Source organism: Ictalurus furcatus, chromosome 7, assembly GCF_023375685.1.
Source record: "Ictalurus furcatus strain D&B chromosome 7, Billie_1.0, whole genome shotgun sequence".
NCBI lineage: Eukaryota > Metazoa > Chordata > Actinopteri > Siluriformes > Ictaluridae > Ictalurus > Ictalurus furcatus.
Window position 1 is genome coordinate 33,517,004 of NC_071261.1, and position 18,142 is coordinate 33,535,145.

Genomic DNA, 18,142 nt, shown 5'->3' on the forward strand with positions numbered 1-18,142 from the left:
CAGGGGCGTAGGAGCAATTTTGGACCTCAAAGGAATGCTGAAATGTTAGGGTGTTTGGAGGCATACTCCCCCGAAAAGATTTTTTTAAAATAATAAAGCACTTAAATGCTCAGTTCTAAAGGCTTCATATATATATATATATATATATAGAAAGAGAGAGAGAGAGATACTGATGTACATCATTGAATGAAGCTCAATTCATTAATTAATATTGTTCCAAACAGAATTGTTCATTTAAAACACTAGCTACTATAATCATTAAGAACAGCTGCTAGTTAATGTAGCCACAGTACATGTTGAAGGGGGGGGGGGGGGGATCACTGTTTCTGATGGCGAGTTGAAGTTATGAGTATGAGCTGGAGGATATTTTGCTACAGCAAAAACACTCCATTGTCCAGTTTTCTCACTGGATGACAGGGTGACCTACTGCAGCAGTTCTTGATAAAGCAGCACTGCCCTTGTTACGAAAGGGGCATGGAGACAGGAAGTAAGTGCAGGAGAGCAGTCTTTATTGTGCCACTTCAATAAACATACGAGGAGGCAGGAAACCAGAACTAAACGTAACACTAACTCAACCAGTCCTCCTTCAACTATAAACAAGGCATGAAACAATCCTCTAACAAATGACAGAAACACATATACCTAGAGCGTGAACACTTCATATAACTAAAGCAGAAACATCTCGTTAAACTAGAACAGGAACGTCTCAGTTAACTGGAACAGGATACAAGCACTCAACTACGTCAGGGTATCAACTAAGGAACAGGAAGACAGACAGAGCATGGCAATATCACAACCTGGCACCATTATACATTCCGTCGTCTGCTCTGTTAGTCCTTTCTCCTCTTTACTTTGCTTGGCGTTGCTTTACTGCAACTCCTCAGCTTAGTTTAGATTAGATTATGTTAATTCAGTTCAGGTTAATGCCGCGCGATGTGCGCAGCAAGGCGAGGGGTTTAAGTAAACAGTCCATTGATCGCCGGCAGCTGGTGACACTTAACCCAGCTTTAGAGTCCATGGGAGTTTCAAGCACGTGCGCGCTCTGAAGCCGCTCGTGCATGCTGTCGCCAGAGCGCCATCTGCCAGCGGTACCGTAACAGCCTTACTATGTTTTCCAGAATCATGACAGAAAATGAAAACATACAGTCTCCAACTCATAGGTCCAACTCACCAACAGTGGGAGCGATCCTACCACGATAGCGCCCCGTCCCAAACATCCAACACAGTGTGACATGAACTAGCTGGAAACCTAGTAGCTATCCATACAACTTGCAAACTCGTCCTCCTCAGTCTTTTCTACTCCTATGCACTGCTGTTAAGCCTCCTCTTCCTCTTAAAATATTGTAGAATACTCATCTCTGTGTGAACATTCTGACTAACGTCGTTTATGGACACGTAGCAATGGCACATACACACAATTTTGGTGTGCTAGCTTGCTTGCAAACTTTCACAGGCAATATAATTATTTCGACAACTAAATTGTCGATCAAAACCAGTAAACAATAATCAGTGTCATGGGCTGAAATAACTACGATATCCTACCTCAAATACAAAGTGGTAAATCTTTCATCTATACGTTAGTGTGCTCAAGAGAGTCTGAATGCTGTGTCGTAACCGCCCTCATTTCAGGACGTGAGGTTTTTTTCCACTGATGGTAACGAAATATTCAAGTCATCTCCTAATGAATCCATTCTGATTTCATTGTGTAAGAGAAGCCACCTCTCTGAAAATCAATACCAGGTTTTGTGTGTAACCTTACAGTGACAGACACTTTGCTCTCGTCAAGCTTGGCAACAGGCAAACGGTTCAGCGACCCCTAGCTACTCGAGTCTGACCCCTGCACTTATTATAGTGAAAGGTTATTTATTTTTATTATTGAATATAAAAGTTGCAAAATAGACTCATTTAGAGACGGTCCAACTCAGAAATCATTAAGACAGGCAGGCAATGTGAAATAAAAGTTGAGATTAGGAAAAAGTTGGGGGACAAAACCTAGATTTTGAAATGTGGGGGGTTGTGTCGTGCCAAGACCAAGAAAACAGGAGAGCAAAACATGACAGCATGAAATGATCAAAGCCAGACACCTAGTGCTGTACAAACAGTGACTAAATACATACAGGTGCTCGTTAACCAAGGTGTGGGTGGTCATGTGACCGTGATGCAGATGTGCAGTGGCTGCTGGGAATTTAAGTCTCTAGTTCCTTCCGGAGATTATGTTGCTGTACCAGTGTGATCAATTACATATTCCTACTTATCAGCACTGAATATCTTTGGCTACATGAGATTCTAGAAGTTTTAACATATCTGTAATTTCGAGGACTGTGACCTTTCATGTGCCTCCTGGCCTGCCGGATCACTACCCTCTTAGTGTTCCAGGACCTGCAGGTTTACAAATTAAGCACTGACTTTAGCCATGTGAGTCAAAAACTTCTCACTATACCAATTTACATTTAGAGCATTTAGCAGACCCCCTTATCCAATGTGACCTACAGTGAAGGAACATTACATTTTACATTCATAAAACTGATCTGTTGGAGGATTAATGCTGGGATCTGAACTCATGACCTCAGCAGGCTAATGCTTTAGCCAATAAGCTACCACCATCACCACCAACTTCCCCACCACCTTGACCCCCATAATAGCAATAATACAGGCTCACCACACAAAAATGTACTATATCAACAGCTGAATTCAGTACTACAGAGACACACAGCAAAAAACATACACTGACTTTATTAACTGAGCAACCAGTCAAAAGAGAAAACAAATACCAAATCAATAACGTCACATGTTTGCCCAGAAATAAGTCTTACCTTTAGTAGAACATCTTTCTTAACTTTCTGCATGCAAACTCATTAATTCTCAAAAAAAAAAAATTCTAAATCCAAAGGAAAAAAACTTGCGATTGCAGGTAAATCAATCCCATAGCCATCCTAGTGGAAGGGGGGGTTCTTGCTTTCAAAAAGTGGAGCTTTTTGCATTTTTTCCCCTCATTAAGTATTTAATTATGAGATTCAAGTACTGCATTTTGGTGACCTTTTTATGCATTCATTTGTGCTGGATTAGCTTTTGTCTGCTGGTATCTTAACGAGCACGCCTTTTGATGCAGTGAAAATATTTCACACACACACACACACACACACACACACAAATGAGTAAATGGTATTTCTGGCCATTAGACATCTTACGCACATTAAGATTTCTTCAACTGATTTCGTGACCTGAATGAAGAATCCTAGATCATGAAACATCTCCTTCTCCTGACCTTCCCTGAAGGTGTGTGGGTCCTCCTGAACTTTCCTGACGGGGTGAGGGTCCTTCTGACCTTTCCTGAAGGGGTGTGGGTCCTCTTGAACTTTCCTGACGGGGTGTTGGTCCTCCTGAGCTTCCGTGATGGGGTGTGGGTCCTCCTGACCTTCCGTGATGGGGTGTGGGTCCTCCTGACCTTCCGTGATGGGGTGTGGGTCCTCCTGACCTTCCCTGATGGGGTGTGTGTCCTCCTGACCTTCCCTGATGGGGTGTGGGTCCTCCTGAGCTTCCGTGATGGGGTGTGGGTCCTCCTGACCTTCCCTGATGGGGTCTGGGTCCTCCTGAGCTTCCCGGAGCTGTTGTGAATCATCTGTAAATATACAGTATAGGCGTTGGTCAGGGATGTAGCGCGGAGTGCATAGAACTGTTTCATTATCTGAAATAAGCTTGTATATTATTTGACAAATCATAAATTCACATGTCAGAACTACCTGAACCCCCCTGTCTACAGGCATGTACATTATGAATGGTGGCTATGTGCCATAATCTTTTTTTTTAGTTTGTGTTTCGCATAACCGCATAGCTGATGCCTATCCATTTTGAATTTGTCTAATGTGATAGAATGGCACCAGCAGCACTGCCTCGTTGTGTTCTCAACTGGGGAGTATATTTTCCATATTCTCTCTCTACATATTATATATTATATTTATATATTGTATAAATGGTAAATTTTTTATCTGATCACATCTCTTCCAGTAAATTATATATATATATATATATATATATATATTATGATCATTATCTTAATCATTTGGTGCCTCCAGTGTCTGGTGCCCCAGGGCACTTACCCAATCCCAGTGACCCTGCACAAACGTCTATATTAAAGCAGTTAGCTGGTTTAGGTGGTTTATATATTTACAGGTAACATACTTGCGATTCCATGTGATGTCACTGTGTGTAGTTGTTCTTCTGTGTAATCCTGCTGAACTGGACTCTTTGTAGCTAAATAAGAGACGTGTGTAGAATTTTTTCTACCTTGCACTGTTGAGGAATCCATGTGTTCAGCTGTATCCATGTTTAAACAAAACTGGGTCATGAATTCATCTGTGATTAAAAAAAGAAGAAAATTGGTAATAAATTCAGGTTATGTGATTTAATATGAAAATAGGTTAGTGGCTTATGTTTAACTTACCGTTGCCTGCTGTGTAGGAATGAAAGCAGGTGATCACCAGAAGAACCAGCAGAAATGAATGAGTACAGGAGAACATACTGTAGCTGATGGTGGTGGAAAATAACTGAGTAAATTAAAGCAGGGGGTCTGCTGAGTATATAAATGGTAAAGAGTGATAAAACATTTAAAAATAGGTTTCACAGGAAGCCCTCATATGGTTTTTACCCGAAGTAAAGCATGCGCAGTAATGGGGGGGCATGTTTTATTTCACACATAACAATCATGATCAGAGTGCTGGCAGGGGCAAGGGCGAAGCTCTGAGGCCACAGTGAGAGCTTGTGGTATGACAAAAGGAAATGCAGCAGATGGGTCATGAAATCTGGAAATATAAAAAAATTCACAACATTAAAGTCCATAAATGAAGTTATGTGAAATAAAGTGAAATGACACAAGAAAAAAGTATTGAACATGTTAAGAAAAAGTGTCATGTATCAGAGAAGGAACTCTGGACTTCAGTTCCCAGCAGCCACTGCACCTTACTCATCAGTCAAATGACCACCTGCACCTGAATCACTTTCTTGTTAATGAGCACTCATGTATATAGCCACTGTTTGCACTGCTTTCTTTGTCTCACGTTAGTCTTTCTATGCCTTTGTCTCTGTTGCCGTGTTTATGTTCTTTAGTTTCTGTTTTGTCTTGCCACAATGTTTTCATAGTCATAGTGTCTTTTGTATTTTGTTTGCTTATTTATTAAAACCTTAAATTCTGCACCTGGATCTGTCTCAACCCTCAAGTCATGACAGAAAGCAGTTCTCCAAGGTAAGGTAAGGCAAGGAACCAACTGAAATCCATAAGTATTTAGAAAGTAAGTATACGCCCTATCTGTGCAAATTAATAACAGCTGGGTTAGTAAATTGATGGTCTATTAAAAAGGCTTTTTGTAACCACCTTGTGTCACACAAGAAACATCTCATGATGGGTAAATGCAAAGAGCTCTCCCAAGACCTTAACAACCTTATTGATGTGAAACATATTGATGGAATAGGATACAGACGTATTTCAAAACTTCTGAATCCTCCAGTAAGCACTATTGGGGCCGTTATCCACAAGTGGAAGCAACATCACTTCGTCATCAACCGGCCAAGCACAGGAGCTCCTCGCAAGATTTCTGACCAGGGAGTCAGAAGAATAGTCAGAAGAGTAGCCCAAGAGCCAAGGACCACTCAGAAAGAGCTCCAGAAACACTTGGAAGCAGCAGGTACCATCGTCACAGAGAAAACAATAGGCAATGCACTCCACTGTTCACGCTCACCTGCAAGACTCCATAATTAAAGAAAAGGCATGTTGAAGCTTGTTTAAAGTTTGCTACAACTCATTTGGACAGGCCTATGAAATACTGGGAGAGTGTAGTCTGGTCAGACGAGAGCAAAATTTAACTTTTTGGTTGTCATACTACACACCATGTTTGGAGAATAAAATAGCGGTGCACATCACCCTAAAAACACTACACCAACAGTGAAGTTTGGAGATAGAAGCATCATGGTGTGGGGCTGTTTTTCATCACATAGTACTGGCAGACTTCATATAACTGAAGGAACGATGAATGGAGCCCTTTACCAGGAGATTCTTGAGAAGAATCTGCTGCCATCCACCAGGATGATGAAGATGAGACGTGGGTGGACTTCCAGCAGGACAACGATCCAAAGCATACAGCAAAGGAAACTCTCAATTGGTTTCAGAGAAAAAAAATCAAGGTGTTAGAATGGCCCAGTCAATCATCTGACTTGAATCCAATTGAGCAAGATTTAAAGACAATATGTTTAGAAGAATGGGCCAAAATCACACCTGATGTCATGTAACGGAATGTTGTGGAGGTCAGAATGGATGCAATTGCAGATAAGAGCTTTATTGGAGTAGAGATAGACATACAAATCCAAAACGTGAGACAGTAGCATGGTCAAAAACATGCAATGGGTTGGGCGATCGGCAAATGGGCATAAACTAGGCACGGCAAACCACAAAATGAGAAACGAGATGCAAGCTCAAAACCCACGAACCACGGCTTGGCACTTCGCTCCGTACATAGATACACAAAGGCTTTAAATAACGAATGTAATCGGGGTGAAACACAAAACAGCTAAGAACAATGATTGCACATAAGGGAAACAACCAATGACGATACAAGGGCGGAGACAGAACAAAAATCACAACAAAACACACGTGTCAAAAGTAAAGAAAGTCAGTGTCACTGACAAACCCGGAAGCGTGCAGCATGCTCCAGCGTTGTGCGAGAGGAAATCGTGACACCTGAATACTGTGGCACATTAATTTCTTCATACAGGAAGCGTCTTGAAGCTGTCATTACAAACAAAGGCTTCTCCACTAAGTATTAAATACATTTCAGTTAGTGTGTTCAATACTTTTTTTCCCGTGTCATTCCTCTTTATTACACAACGTCATTCATGGACTTTAATGTTGTGAATTCTTTATATTTCCGGATTTCTTGAGTTAATACTGATGTCTGGTGAAAATTTCATGTGAGTAACCTCATTGGAAATATATTTACTGAAATTTTTTTTGACGTGTTCAATACTTATTTCCCCCACTGTATGTATGAATAAATAAATGAATGAATAAATAAATGTGGGGAAAATACAATAATACATAAATAAGGAAATAAAAGAGTAAATGCTCATTTCCTTTTGCTTTTTTACATTTCTTTGTAGATTCATTTATTTATTTAGTTATTATTTTGGCAGGGTTGGGATTCCACCACAGGGACAGAATTCCCATAGTGTTAGCCATAGGGGCAGTGGTGGCTTAGTGGTTAAGGCTCTGGGTTACTGATCGGGGGTTCAAGCCCCAGCCATGCTGCCACTGTTGGGCAAGCCGCTTAACCCTCTCTGTTCCAGCTGTATCATGGCTGACCCTGCACTCTGACCCCAACTTCCTGATATGCTGGGGTATGGGAAGAAAAGAATTTCACTGTGCTAATAGTATAGTATATGTGATCAATAAAGACTCATTATACTAATGCTAACCCTAACTATTAGCTAGTAGACTGTAGTACAAACTGTGGTTATTGCAAACCTTTCCTGCCGTCTTTTTAGTTTCACCCATGTCCCTCCACATTGTGATTTCTTCACGGGCTTGTGAAAGGCACGATCTGTCAGATTTAAAAATAATGAAGCTTGCCTTCAAACCCAACAGTGCATCACACCTCACCCATCCCCACCGCATGGTTCTATAATAGTTTTGGATGGAGCTATAACCCCATCTAAAATGTACAATGGGTTTCTTTTGGGTAACGAAAGAAAAAACAGTGACTCTGTAATGCTGTGGGAGGAATATAGTTTTGATCACATGGTGTAGCTCCACTTGCCCCCTTAAAGGCAAGCATTACTGCAAATCAGTACAAAGTTGATCCTATGATGGGTGTGGCCACTTCCAGGATGACTCCACCCCAAACACATGGCATGAGGGCTCCACATTTTGTAAAAGAAATTTCTTTATGACAGAGAGAAGAATTAAAGCGTATGGATCTGAGCGACTTTGACAAGGGAGAAACTGTGATGGCTAGACGACTGGGTCAGGTTTTGTTTTATTTTATCAAATTGATCTGAGTAAATAGCATCATTAAGTCTACAATCAACAAATGGCAACAGAATCACACAATAAACTGATGGACACAATTCATTATTTTAATCAAACAAGAATTGATAATACTAATACTTCTTACAATTTATTATTTACATGGTTACTCTGGATGGTCTTTCTGTTCCATCACGTACAGCAGTTAAAGACCTTGGAGTGATTATTGACTCCAGCCTATCATTTGATGCTCATGTAGATAATATTACTAGGATAGCTTTCTTTCATCTCAGAAATATTTCTAAAATAAGAAACATATTGTCACTACATGATGCGGAAATACTAGTTCATGCATTCGTCACCTCTAGATTAGATTACTGTAATGCCTTACTGTCTGGATGTTCCAGTAGGAATATAAATAAGCTCCAGTTAGTCCAGAATGCAGCTGCTAGAGTCCTAACTAGAACTAGAAGATACGACCATATCACACCGATATTATCAATACTGCATTGGCTCCCAGTAAAATCTTGCATTAACTATAAAATACTTTTATTAACCTATAAAGCACTAAATGGTCTCGCGCCACAATATCTAAGCGATCTTTTGGTTTTATATGATCCGCCACGCCTACTTAGATCAAAAGATGCAGGCTATTTGACGGTACCTCGAATAGTGAAGGCTACAGCAGGGGGAAGAGCTTTCTCTTCTAGAGCCCCACAGTTATGGAACAGTCTTCCAATTAGTGTTCGGGACTCAGACACAGTCTCAGTGTTTAAGTCTAGGCTTCAAACGTATTTGTTTACTCAAGCCTACCCTGACTAGATTCTGTTCTACTACTTCGCAGTCATAATAAGCTTTTTTCTCCCTCTCTCCTTTCGCCGAGCCCCACACGAATTTATGGAGATACTAGAGATCCAGATCCTTTCTGCCTCTGGATGGAGCTCAAATCTTCTCTAATTCCAGACTGCTGGGACTGCGGCTGCTCCTAAGGCCATACAGACTTCAGATAAATCCATAATGAACTTTTTCACACTAACTGTTGTTACCCAGATGAGGATGGGTTCCCTTCTGAGTCGGGTTCCTCTCAAGGTTTCTTCCTCTTAAAACATCTTGGGGAGTTTTTCCTTGCCACCGTCGCCACTCAGTGGCTTGCTCAGTTGGGATAAATTCACACCTTTAATATCTGTATACCATGTTGATATTTCTGTAAAGCTGCTTTGAGACAATGTCTATTGTAAAAAGCGCTATACAAAAAAAATTGAATTGAATTAGAATTGTGTTTAGATTTTTTTTATATTAAAGTAAGTGAAAGAAGTAAATCAGAATAAATAAACCTGATAGTTTAACTTAATGAATTGCAAATCCAATGAGAACGTGATTAGCATTTATAAAGAGTATGAAAAGTGCAGGCCTGAACATCCGGGGAAAATGACATGCCATGATGAAAAACAAAACCACCCTCAGTGCTAAATCTGCTGTTTGTGTTCAACAGGAGCTGAAAATGATTTGGAGAGAAGGAGATAAGTGTCAGCATGCACACGGAGTCAGTATTCTATATCGAATCTGAAGGTGACAAGTTTTTCACTCTACTAGCTTTGTGTTGATCACTGACAAGCTAGAGGTTTCCTTAATTTTAATTTTATTTTATTTGCATTGCTGTTTTAAAAATACACATTGTCACAAACAGCTTTACAGAAATCCAGATGTAGGTTCACATCTCTAATGAGCAAGCCAGAGGTGAAACTATTTTCAGGTGAAAGTAGGTAATGTATGCTCGAAATGTATGTAATTTTTATAATGTTATTATATTATAGTTATAATGACTTATTAGTAATGCAGATTTATTTATAGGTTTAATAAGTGAATTATTTTACATTGTTGTTGATAGTTGTGTTGTGCTGCCTTATAAATACTTATTAGTGAGTGATAATACAATTACTAACCTTTTATAAATGCATCATTGGTGGCTTTAAGTAAAGTGAAAGCATAGAATGCAGTTTCCATAATGCCAATGTTAAGAAATCGTGAAGATGTGTTTATTATGTGTTATAGATGCCTTTAAAATAGTTTATTTGTAAATGTACCTACTAAATAATAATGGGTTTTAATAAAGTAATGAAAAAACAGACATCACTAATGCAAACAGTTGCAAATATTTCTTTTAATGTTACATACTAGCAAAACATTGTAACATTAATTTTTGAAGTATAATGTCAAATACATTTCCATACATATGGCTGACGAGCTCAAGCCTTTAACAAGTCAAACTTTTTAGTCAAACTAATAATTTACAAACAAATTCCTGACATGAAGAAATGCCTGAGATGAACAAGTTCATTAAGAACAAGTGTCTGACACACTGTCTCAGAAGGTGCTGCTACTGGTAAAAGTTCTCCATCAGTTTTCATCTGGGAGATTGTCTCTTTGATGGCACTGCTGATTGCAGCAGGACATCTGTCAGTAAATGAGGAGAGCTTCTCCAAACACAGGATGAGTTTGTGTGCTAAAGCCTAGTGTGACCATCCCATGACTCTGGCGAGAAATTTTTTTTGAAGGAAGAATTAATTCTTTATATGTGTAGATTTCTTGAGTTAATATTGATGTCTGGTGAAAATGTCATGTGAATAACCTCATTGGAAATATATTTACTGAGAAAAATGTTTACACGTCCAATACTTATTTCCCCCACTGAACTATGGTGTCGGTGTGACTTCTTCCTGGTACCAGACGAGAGGAAATCAGCCAGAGCAGGGTTCAAATTTTGGTTCTGACTGCTATCGGACAAAGAACTTAACAAGTATACATAACAGTTTTTATTTGTATAAACCATGGAAAGTGTTTAAATAATAAGATTATTTACTGTCACGTTTGCAAGGATAATACAAGTGTAGTTGAGAGCTAATTTATTATGAGGCAGGCAGACAAAATCCAAAACAATCAGAAAGAAAGTAGTCAGAGGACCGGTGTGGGTCAAGCGATCTACAAACAACACGAACTAGGCAAGTCAAGAATCAATAAACGTGAGACGTAAACAGGATCACAAACCATGAAATCAGTGAACGTGGAATGGAGGCTTGGTATGGCTCTGGACATAGCCACAGAAACGCAATACATCGGAATGAACAAAGACACACGAGGGGTTAAAACATAAAAAAGCTGAGATACATAAGGAGACAATAACATGACAGGGGCGGAGACATGACATAAATCATAACAAACACACGTGTAACGGTAAACAGAGACAATGTCAAAACCTGGAAGCGCACGCTGTCGCGCATCGGGCTGCTGAGTGGCGGTGAGGAAATCTCTAACAGTTACGTATAGTTTTGAGTGACTCGTTTCAATCTGAGTTTGTGCATATGATAAAGTTCTTGTATCTCAAATTTTATGCCTCATTTTCCTTTATACATCAGCACTTATACATCAAATGATCCTCTTACACCGAATCCCCAACACCTCACTATACCTTATTCCTCAATATCAGTTACACCTCATTATCCCTTAAACTTCATTATCTCTTACACCTCATTATCCCTTACACCTCGCGATTCCTTACTGCTCATTAGCCTTTATACTTTATTATAACTAATACCACAGCATCCCTTACACCCTTATACCTCATTATCACTGACACTCCATTATCACTTTTACCTCAGTATACCTTATACCTCAATATCCCTTATGCATCATTTCCCCTAATGTTATTTCCACACTCTGTAAGTTCGACTTCCTTCTATATTTTCTCTCTGTACGATACTGATTTCATTGCATTAATACACCTTCCACCATGTCAAGTGCCTGACGAGAGGCCGAGAGTAATTATTATTATTATTATTGTTGTTGTTGTTATTATTATTATTATTATTATTATTATTATTATTATGTGAACCATGTTTGTTTAAACATTGTATTTAGAAAACAACGGCAATAATGAGTAATAAATGTCTCCTTTATTTGTGCAGAAGATAAAATAAATGGCTGCGTGCAGCTACAGGCGTATGTTTAACTAAAAGTTTTGTCCTGTTACATATGACATCATATTGCTTTAAGTAATATGTAGGTGAAATTAAGCATTCTGCAAAGTAAAGCTAATACATGGAGAGATGTTTTAATTTGTCGCCGGAGTCTTGGCCAAGTTTTTATTAGCGATGATCTGCTTCACCCAGTCCTCCTCAGGATCCGCACATATACGATAAGCCTTTTTTGTGGTTAAACTGCAGAGGAAAGAAGATATGGGTCAGTGTAGAACTGTGATCATCTCAAATCAAATATTCATTAATCCTCCAAGAGAAGTGTAAAATTAATTTAAAAAAAGAAGAAGAAAAACATACATGACTCCGGGAATCGTACAGTCGGATCTGGTTTCTTCATAAGAGACAACGTTCGCTGCAGGTAATGGTCTCTTGTGAAACTCGAAACAGCATAATGATGCCCCGCATGCAGCCGTGTTCAAACATTTCACTATTTATCAATTTATTTCAGAGTAAAGGCAGAAGTTAAATAAAAGTATGATGGTAAATATAAATCAGACAGCCAGTCATGCTTTACAGTGGAAGTGACAATGTTCAGTCACTTTCACACACTAACACTAGAAAAAATGATTTACAACTGAAGTACATAAAACAGTATATAATTTATGCGTGCTTATTTAATTGGCTCTTTTAAAAAAAGCATAGAAATAATGAATATTAAACTGCTCTTTAACTTACACAAAAATCAGGAATACAGCATTCATAAGAGCATCTGACAAATGCCATGAATGCATTGTGTGCAAATATGTAAGGTAAATCAGTATAGTTTGCGAAATTACTTAATTATTTACTTGTTTATTTGCATTAACTATGCTGGTATGAAACCCTTAAATCAGTTATATAATTAGTTGAATGGAGTTGACCTGTGAGCAATTAAATTAAATGTCTTATAATATCGCAAAAGCAATTAGGCCTATTCACCCAGGCGAACAGTAGCTGGTAAGTGTTTCTTTCTTGATTTTTAGTTGAAACTAGTTTTACCACTGGCTGTCAGATAGAAGCTGTAACTGCGCTTCCTTGTTGCTACGAGCTGTTTACACGTTGCTAGATTAGAGCTAATTCAGATATTCATATTCCATTTCAGTCTGGAGTCGCTCGTTCACGCGATTACACTTTGTTTTGCTAATTAAAGAGTTGTGCTCTTTAATTGAGAACTGGTTCCTGATTGATGTAGCCTTTTATGGAATTCAGCCACAAGTACGTCACTAACACAGGGGAAAATATCTAGCAGCATTGAGTCAAAGCAGCTGAACTATAACACACAGGATTTATAATCATCAGGTCCAGTCACTTTGACTCAGTAGCCTACAAAATATGAGCTGGATGACTGAAAACCGTCATGAACCACAAACAGTTAATAATATATCTTACGCTTTACGGCTGTTGTGAAGTCCTGGAGGCAGACGAGAACCAGCAGGAGACCGCGGAAGAACATGACTGATCTGTTGTAGAACAAACAACAGAAATATAAAATCAACTCAGAACTTCCAACTACATCCACATTTCCAATGTACCAAATTACACCATGACACTGATGACATGTAAATGCAGTCAATTTAAAGTTAATATTTCTGAAGATTATATAAACATACAAATAACACACACAGTGATCAGCCTGAACATTAAAACCACTGACAGGTGAAGTTAATAACATTGATTATACTGTTACAGTGGCTCCTGTTAAGGTGTGGGATATATTTATTAGGCAGAACGTGAACAGTCAGTTCTCGAAGTTGACATGTTGGAAGCAGGAAAAATGGGCAAGTGTAAGGATCTGAGTGACTTTAACAAGGACCCGATTGTGATGTCTAGACGACTGGGTCAGAGTGTCTCCAAAACAGCAGGTGTTGTGGGGTGTTCCCATTGTGTAGTGGTTAGTACCTACAAAAAGTGGTCCAAGGAAGGAAAACCGGTGGCAGGGTCATGGTCTCCCAAGACTCATTAATGCGCGTGGGGAGTGACGGCTAGACTGTCTGGTCCGATTCCACAGAAGAGCTACTGTAGCACAAACTTCTGAAAAAGTTCATGCTGGATCTCATAGAAAGGAGTCAGAACACACACAGCATCACAGCTTGCTGCGTTTGGAGCTGCGTAGCTGCAGACCGGTCAGAGCGTCCATGCTGACCCCCTGTACACCACCGAAAACTCCTACAATGGGCATCAGAACTGGACCATGGACAGAAGGAAGAAGGAGGCCTGGTCTGATGAATCACGTGGATTTTACATCATGTGGAGGCCGGGTGCGTGTGCGTCGTAGAAGAGATTGCACCAGGATGCACTATGGGAAGAATGCTATCCAGCAGAGGCAGTTTATGCTCTGGGCAATGTTCTGCTGGGAAACCTTGGGTACTGGCATTCATGTGGATGTTACTTTGGCATGTACCACCTACCTAAATACTGCTGCTCACCGAGTACACCCCTTAATGGTGACGGTATTCCCTAATGACGGTGGCCTCCTTCAGCAGGATAATGCTCCCTGACACACTGCAAAAACTGTTCAGGAACAGTTTGAAGAACATGACAAAGAGTTCAAGGTGTTGAATCGGCCTCCAAATTGTCCAGATCTCAATCCCATCAAGCGTATGTGGGATGTTCTGGACAAACAAGTCCGATCCTCGGAGGCCCCACCTCACAATTTACAGGACTTAAAGGATCTGCTGCTAACGTATTGGTGCCAGAAACCACAGCACACCTTCAGAGGTCTTGTGGAGTCCATGCCTTGAAGACTCAGAGCTGTTTTGGGAGCACAAGGAGAGGAGGACCTACACAATATTAGGCAGAGGGCTTTAATATTATGGCTGGTCAGAGTATGTATTTATATATTTTACTTACGGTTTATATGGGGTGCAGTAGTAGAAACGAGTTGCTCTGTAGTAGACTCTGGTTGAAAGAATTAAAGATTATATTACACTTCATATTTAATTTTACTCTTGTCTTTAATTTATTTATTCATTTTCATATGATTCATTTACATGTGATTCATTTTCATGTGATTCATTTACATATGATTCATGTACATGTGATTAATTTACTAATTTGCATCTCTTTAAATCCAGTTTTAGACTTTTACAAAGTCTAAGTTTTAGACTATTACAAAGGTCTTTCCAGATTATTACTTGCTACACTGTATGAGATAACCCCAGTAAAATTGCCTGAATTCTATAATATAATATAACTTGTTCACCATGTTAGGTTTAAATCCTCTAAAAACAGATTCGCAATTAAATATTACTCTGTTCCAATTCACATCCTTCAAAGCATTGGCATGTTCTGCTTACTCTCACAATCCCCCAAACACACACACACCCAAAGTCTCCATAAACAAATGAGACAGCAGTGTATCCTACAAAAACCGAACGTTGTCCACAATGTGAAAACAACTCGGAGAGTAAGCTGAACTAACCAAAGAAATTACCAAGACTGATAAACAGTCTGCACACAATAATAAATATAATGTCCTTACCTTTTAAAGACTTGTAACAAATAATATAACAGTGTAGCACGTAAAGCCGAGGAGATAAACACTAATAAAATTAAATAAACAGAAACTCTAACCCGGTCAGAGCCTCAAAACAGAGAAGCACATTAATACAGAAGTAAATTTTAAGAGGAGTGAGTCTACAAAATCTAGGTGGAGTAATGCAGCGACAATATCTTCAATAAGAGTCCGAATTCTGTAGAGCTGGAAGGCCGAGTGCAAAAAATAAAAATAAAAGAAGTGCGAAAAAGACTCCGCTGTGTAGGTGATGCAGTTCACCCCGATATCAAGAGTTTAACATAGTCTCCTGCTTCCTCTGCTGAAGTAAAGTCCTTCTGAACACCGTTATATGTAATGTGAAGCCGAGCTGGGTGAAGTATTCCATAGAGAGCGCCCTCAATACCACGAAGTTGACGCCGAACCTATAGTGGAATCTGCACACAATAACTCGTGGTCGTTCACCAGGCTTGGGCTTCGGCTGAAGGGTCCAGTGGGACCGGTCCAAAACCGGTTCCTTCTCCAGACCAAACGCCTCTTTTAACAAGGCCGCTACAGCAGCAGTTGTATGGGTGTCAGGGCCCTCTGGAATTCCCACTATCCTAACGTTACTGCGCCGTGACCTCGACTCCAAATCCTCACATTTATTCTCTAATTGAGTCACGGTCGCAGTGAGAGACTCGATAGTAGTCTTCATATGAACTATGTCATCGGTGCAACCGGAGAGCACGTGATGCATTTACCCAACGGTACCTTTCAGTGTTGATATGGTAGCCTCGGTAGAAACTTTATCACCAGCCTGCTGTGTTTTCACGGCCTGCAGGTCAAGCTGGATAGTAAACAGCGCATCCCCGAGAGTCTCCTGGAGCTTCTGGAGCTCCTTTTTAAAAATATCGGCGATGTCCTTCCTCAGTGAAGCCAGCAGCTCAAGCCTGAGTGCGGCGAAGTCAGGGTCACCGCTCGGCGACGCGGATTCAGGGGGAGAAGGGGACTCGCTCACGGCGCGCACACTTGGCCTCAGTCGTGTCTGAATACCACGGGTTTTCGTGTTCTTTCCAGACATTTTAACGTACCACAAAGTTAAAATTGCAAACAAGGAAACGGAGTAGAATAAGTCAAAATCTACTGTATGACCGAAAAGCACAAATTAATTACAATTTTAATCGAAATCAACAGGAGCCTCCAACTTCGCGGCCTACTCCATCGAATTCCGAATTCCCTCTCCACATTTAATTTTACTCTTATACCAACACAGTAAAACTGCAACTGCAGACAATACTACTAACACTAGATTGTGCATCTACAGATACTACTATATTATACTGACAATATCCCAATATGGCTATTGCTTTAACAGAAAAATACTTAAAATACACATAAATAACAGGAATATCATGAGTGTGATCAGAGTTAAAAGAATAATTAACACTCATATTTACATTAGTGCACCAGCACTCCCATTTGGCCCGTGTGTGTTACTGCTGTTTAAAATGCATTAACTTTAACTTAAAAAATCTTTAAATAATGTAAAAGGCATTTAAAAAACACAAGGTTATCATGAGAGCTCACAGAGGTGTAAGGCACCACCTTATTATTTATTTTTTAATTTTATTTTGGTACACAGTATTAGGCAGAGGGTTTTAATATTATGGCTGATTGGTATATTTTTCAGCAGTAATGCTTTACCTCTCTGATTTAATTCCTCTGAATTGAATAATTATATTGGAAATAATTAGCAATCAATTACTGAGTAATAAAACCATACACAAATATGGATGCTTTTCATAATGCGTGCATGAAAGAATGTTCACAACACTCCTGTTATTTTCTCTATTAAAATATATGATAAATAAGGACAGATAGTGAAACTACATTAAACTGAGATACTACTGAGTATTTACTGATTTATTTGTGTTTATAACATAAATGTTTAGTAGACATACAGTGTATTTAGTGATTTGTTAAAAGGAGCATTTCTATCTAATCTATAATGTGTGTGTGTGTGTGTGTGTGTGTGTGTGTGTGTGTTTACCCTGGACTAATATTTCGACACACTTCCTGTACTGCTAAACCAAAGCTGTTTACCAGAAATAACGGAAGTTTAAGGACACTGTTAAAATCAATAAATGTTACAAATCCAGGAGAAAATAATACAAATTGAAATCTACAGCCTTTCCACAGGAAGAGGAAAAGTGTTGAGATGAGACAGACATGAGAGAAAGTGGAGAAAATCTTACCAAATCTCTTCTTATAGACTTCAATCTGTAATTTTCCAACACTGGTGCAGTTCTGTAAGAAGTAGTTTCGGTAACTTGAGGGTGTTATTCGGACAGTTGTATGTATCCATCCGCCATCAGAGTCACGTGACTACTCTGATCACGATGAACCCGAGATTCTTCACTCTGATAAAGTAGTCCTGAACCTGGAGTGTTGATTTATACAGAATTAAATCTTCATTTACAAACACAGCTGGATGAAGAATCCATCAAAGCATTCCATAAACAAACAAACAAACAAACAAATAAACAAACATTATTGATAAAATCCATCTGGATTGATTTAACTGGAGGATCATGGATGTTTCAGTTTTAACATTTTTGGTGTTTTTGTTAGTGGCAGTGTTTT

General features: G+C 39.3%; 2 protein-coding genes across 3 annotated transcripts; both read right to left on the reverse strand.

Annotated features, from left to right (window-relative positions):
* Nucleotides 1-319: 319 nt before the first annotated feature.
* On the reverse strand, nucleotides 320-7,349 carry LOC128610557 (uncharacterized). 2 transcript variants are annotated; one of them, XM_053629949.1, is made up of 4 exons: nucleotides 4,646-7,349; nucleotides 4,442-4,524; nucleotides 4,180-4,353; nucleotides 320-3,619 (listed from the first exon to the last, which is right to left on the reverse strand). In XM_053629949.1, the coding sequence occupies exons 1-4, from the start codon at nucleotides 4,906-4,908 to the stop codon at nucleotides 3,120-3,122; spliced, it is 1,020 nt and encodes a 339-aa protein (XP_053485924.1). In that variant the 5' UTR covers nucleotides 4,909-7,349; the 3' UTR covers nucleotides 320-3,119. The 2 variants fall into 2 exon arrangements, with proteins under 2 accessions (XP_053485924.1, XP_053485925.1); XM_053629950.1 differs by having other exon boundaries at nucleotides 4,442-4,843.
* A 4,590-nt stretch (nucleotides 7,350-11,939) lies between these two features.
* LOC128610560 (C-C motif chemokine 3) lies at nucleotides 11,940-17,871 on the reverse strand. Its single transcript, XM_053629951.1, has 5 exons — nucleotides 17,755-17,871; nucleotides 14,875-14,922; nucleotides 13,414-13,484; nucleotides 12,343-12,472; nucleotides 11,940-12,225 (listed from the first exon to the last, which is right to left on the reverse strand). Exons 3-5 carry the CDS (start codon nucleotides 13,475-13,477, stop codon nucleotides 12,120-12,122), a joined length of 300 nt encoding a protein of 99 aa, XP_053485926.1. The 5' UTR covers nucleotides 13,478-13,484; nucleotides 14,875-14,922; nucleotides 17,755-17,871; the 3' UTR covers nucleotides 11,940-12,119.
* Nucleotides 17,872-18,142: the final 271 nt, after the last annotated feature.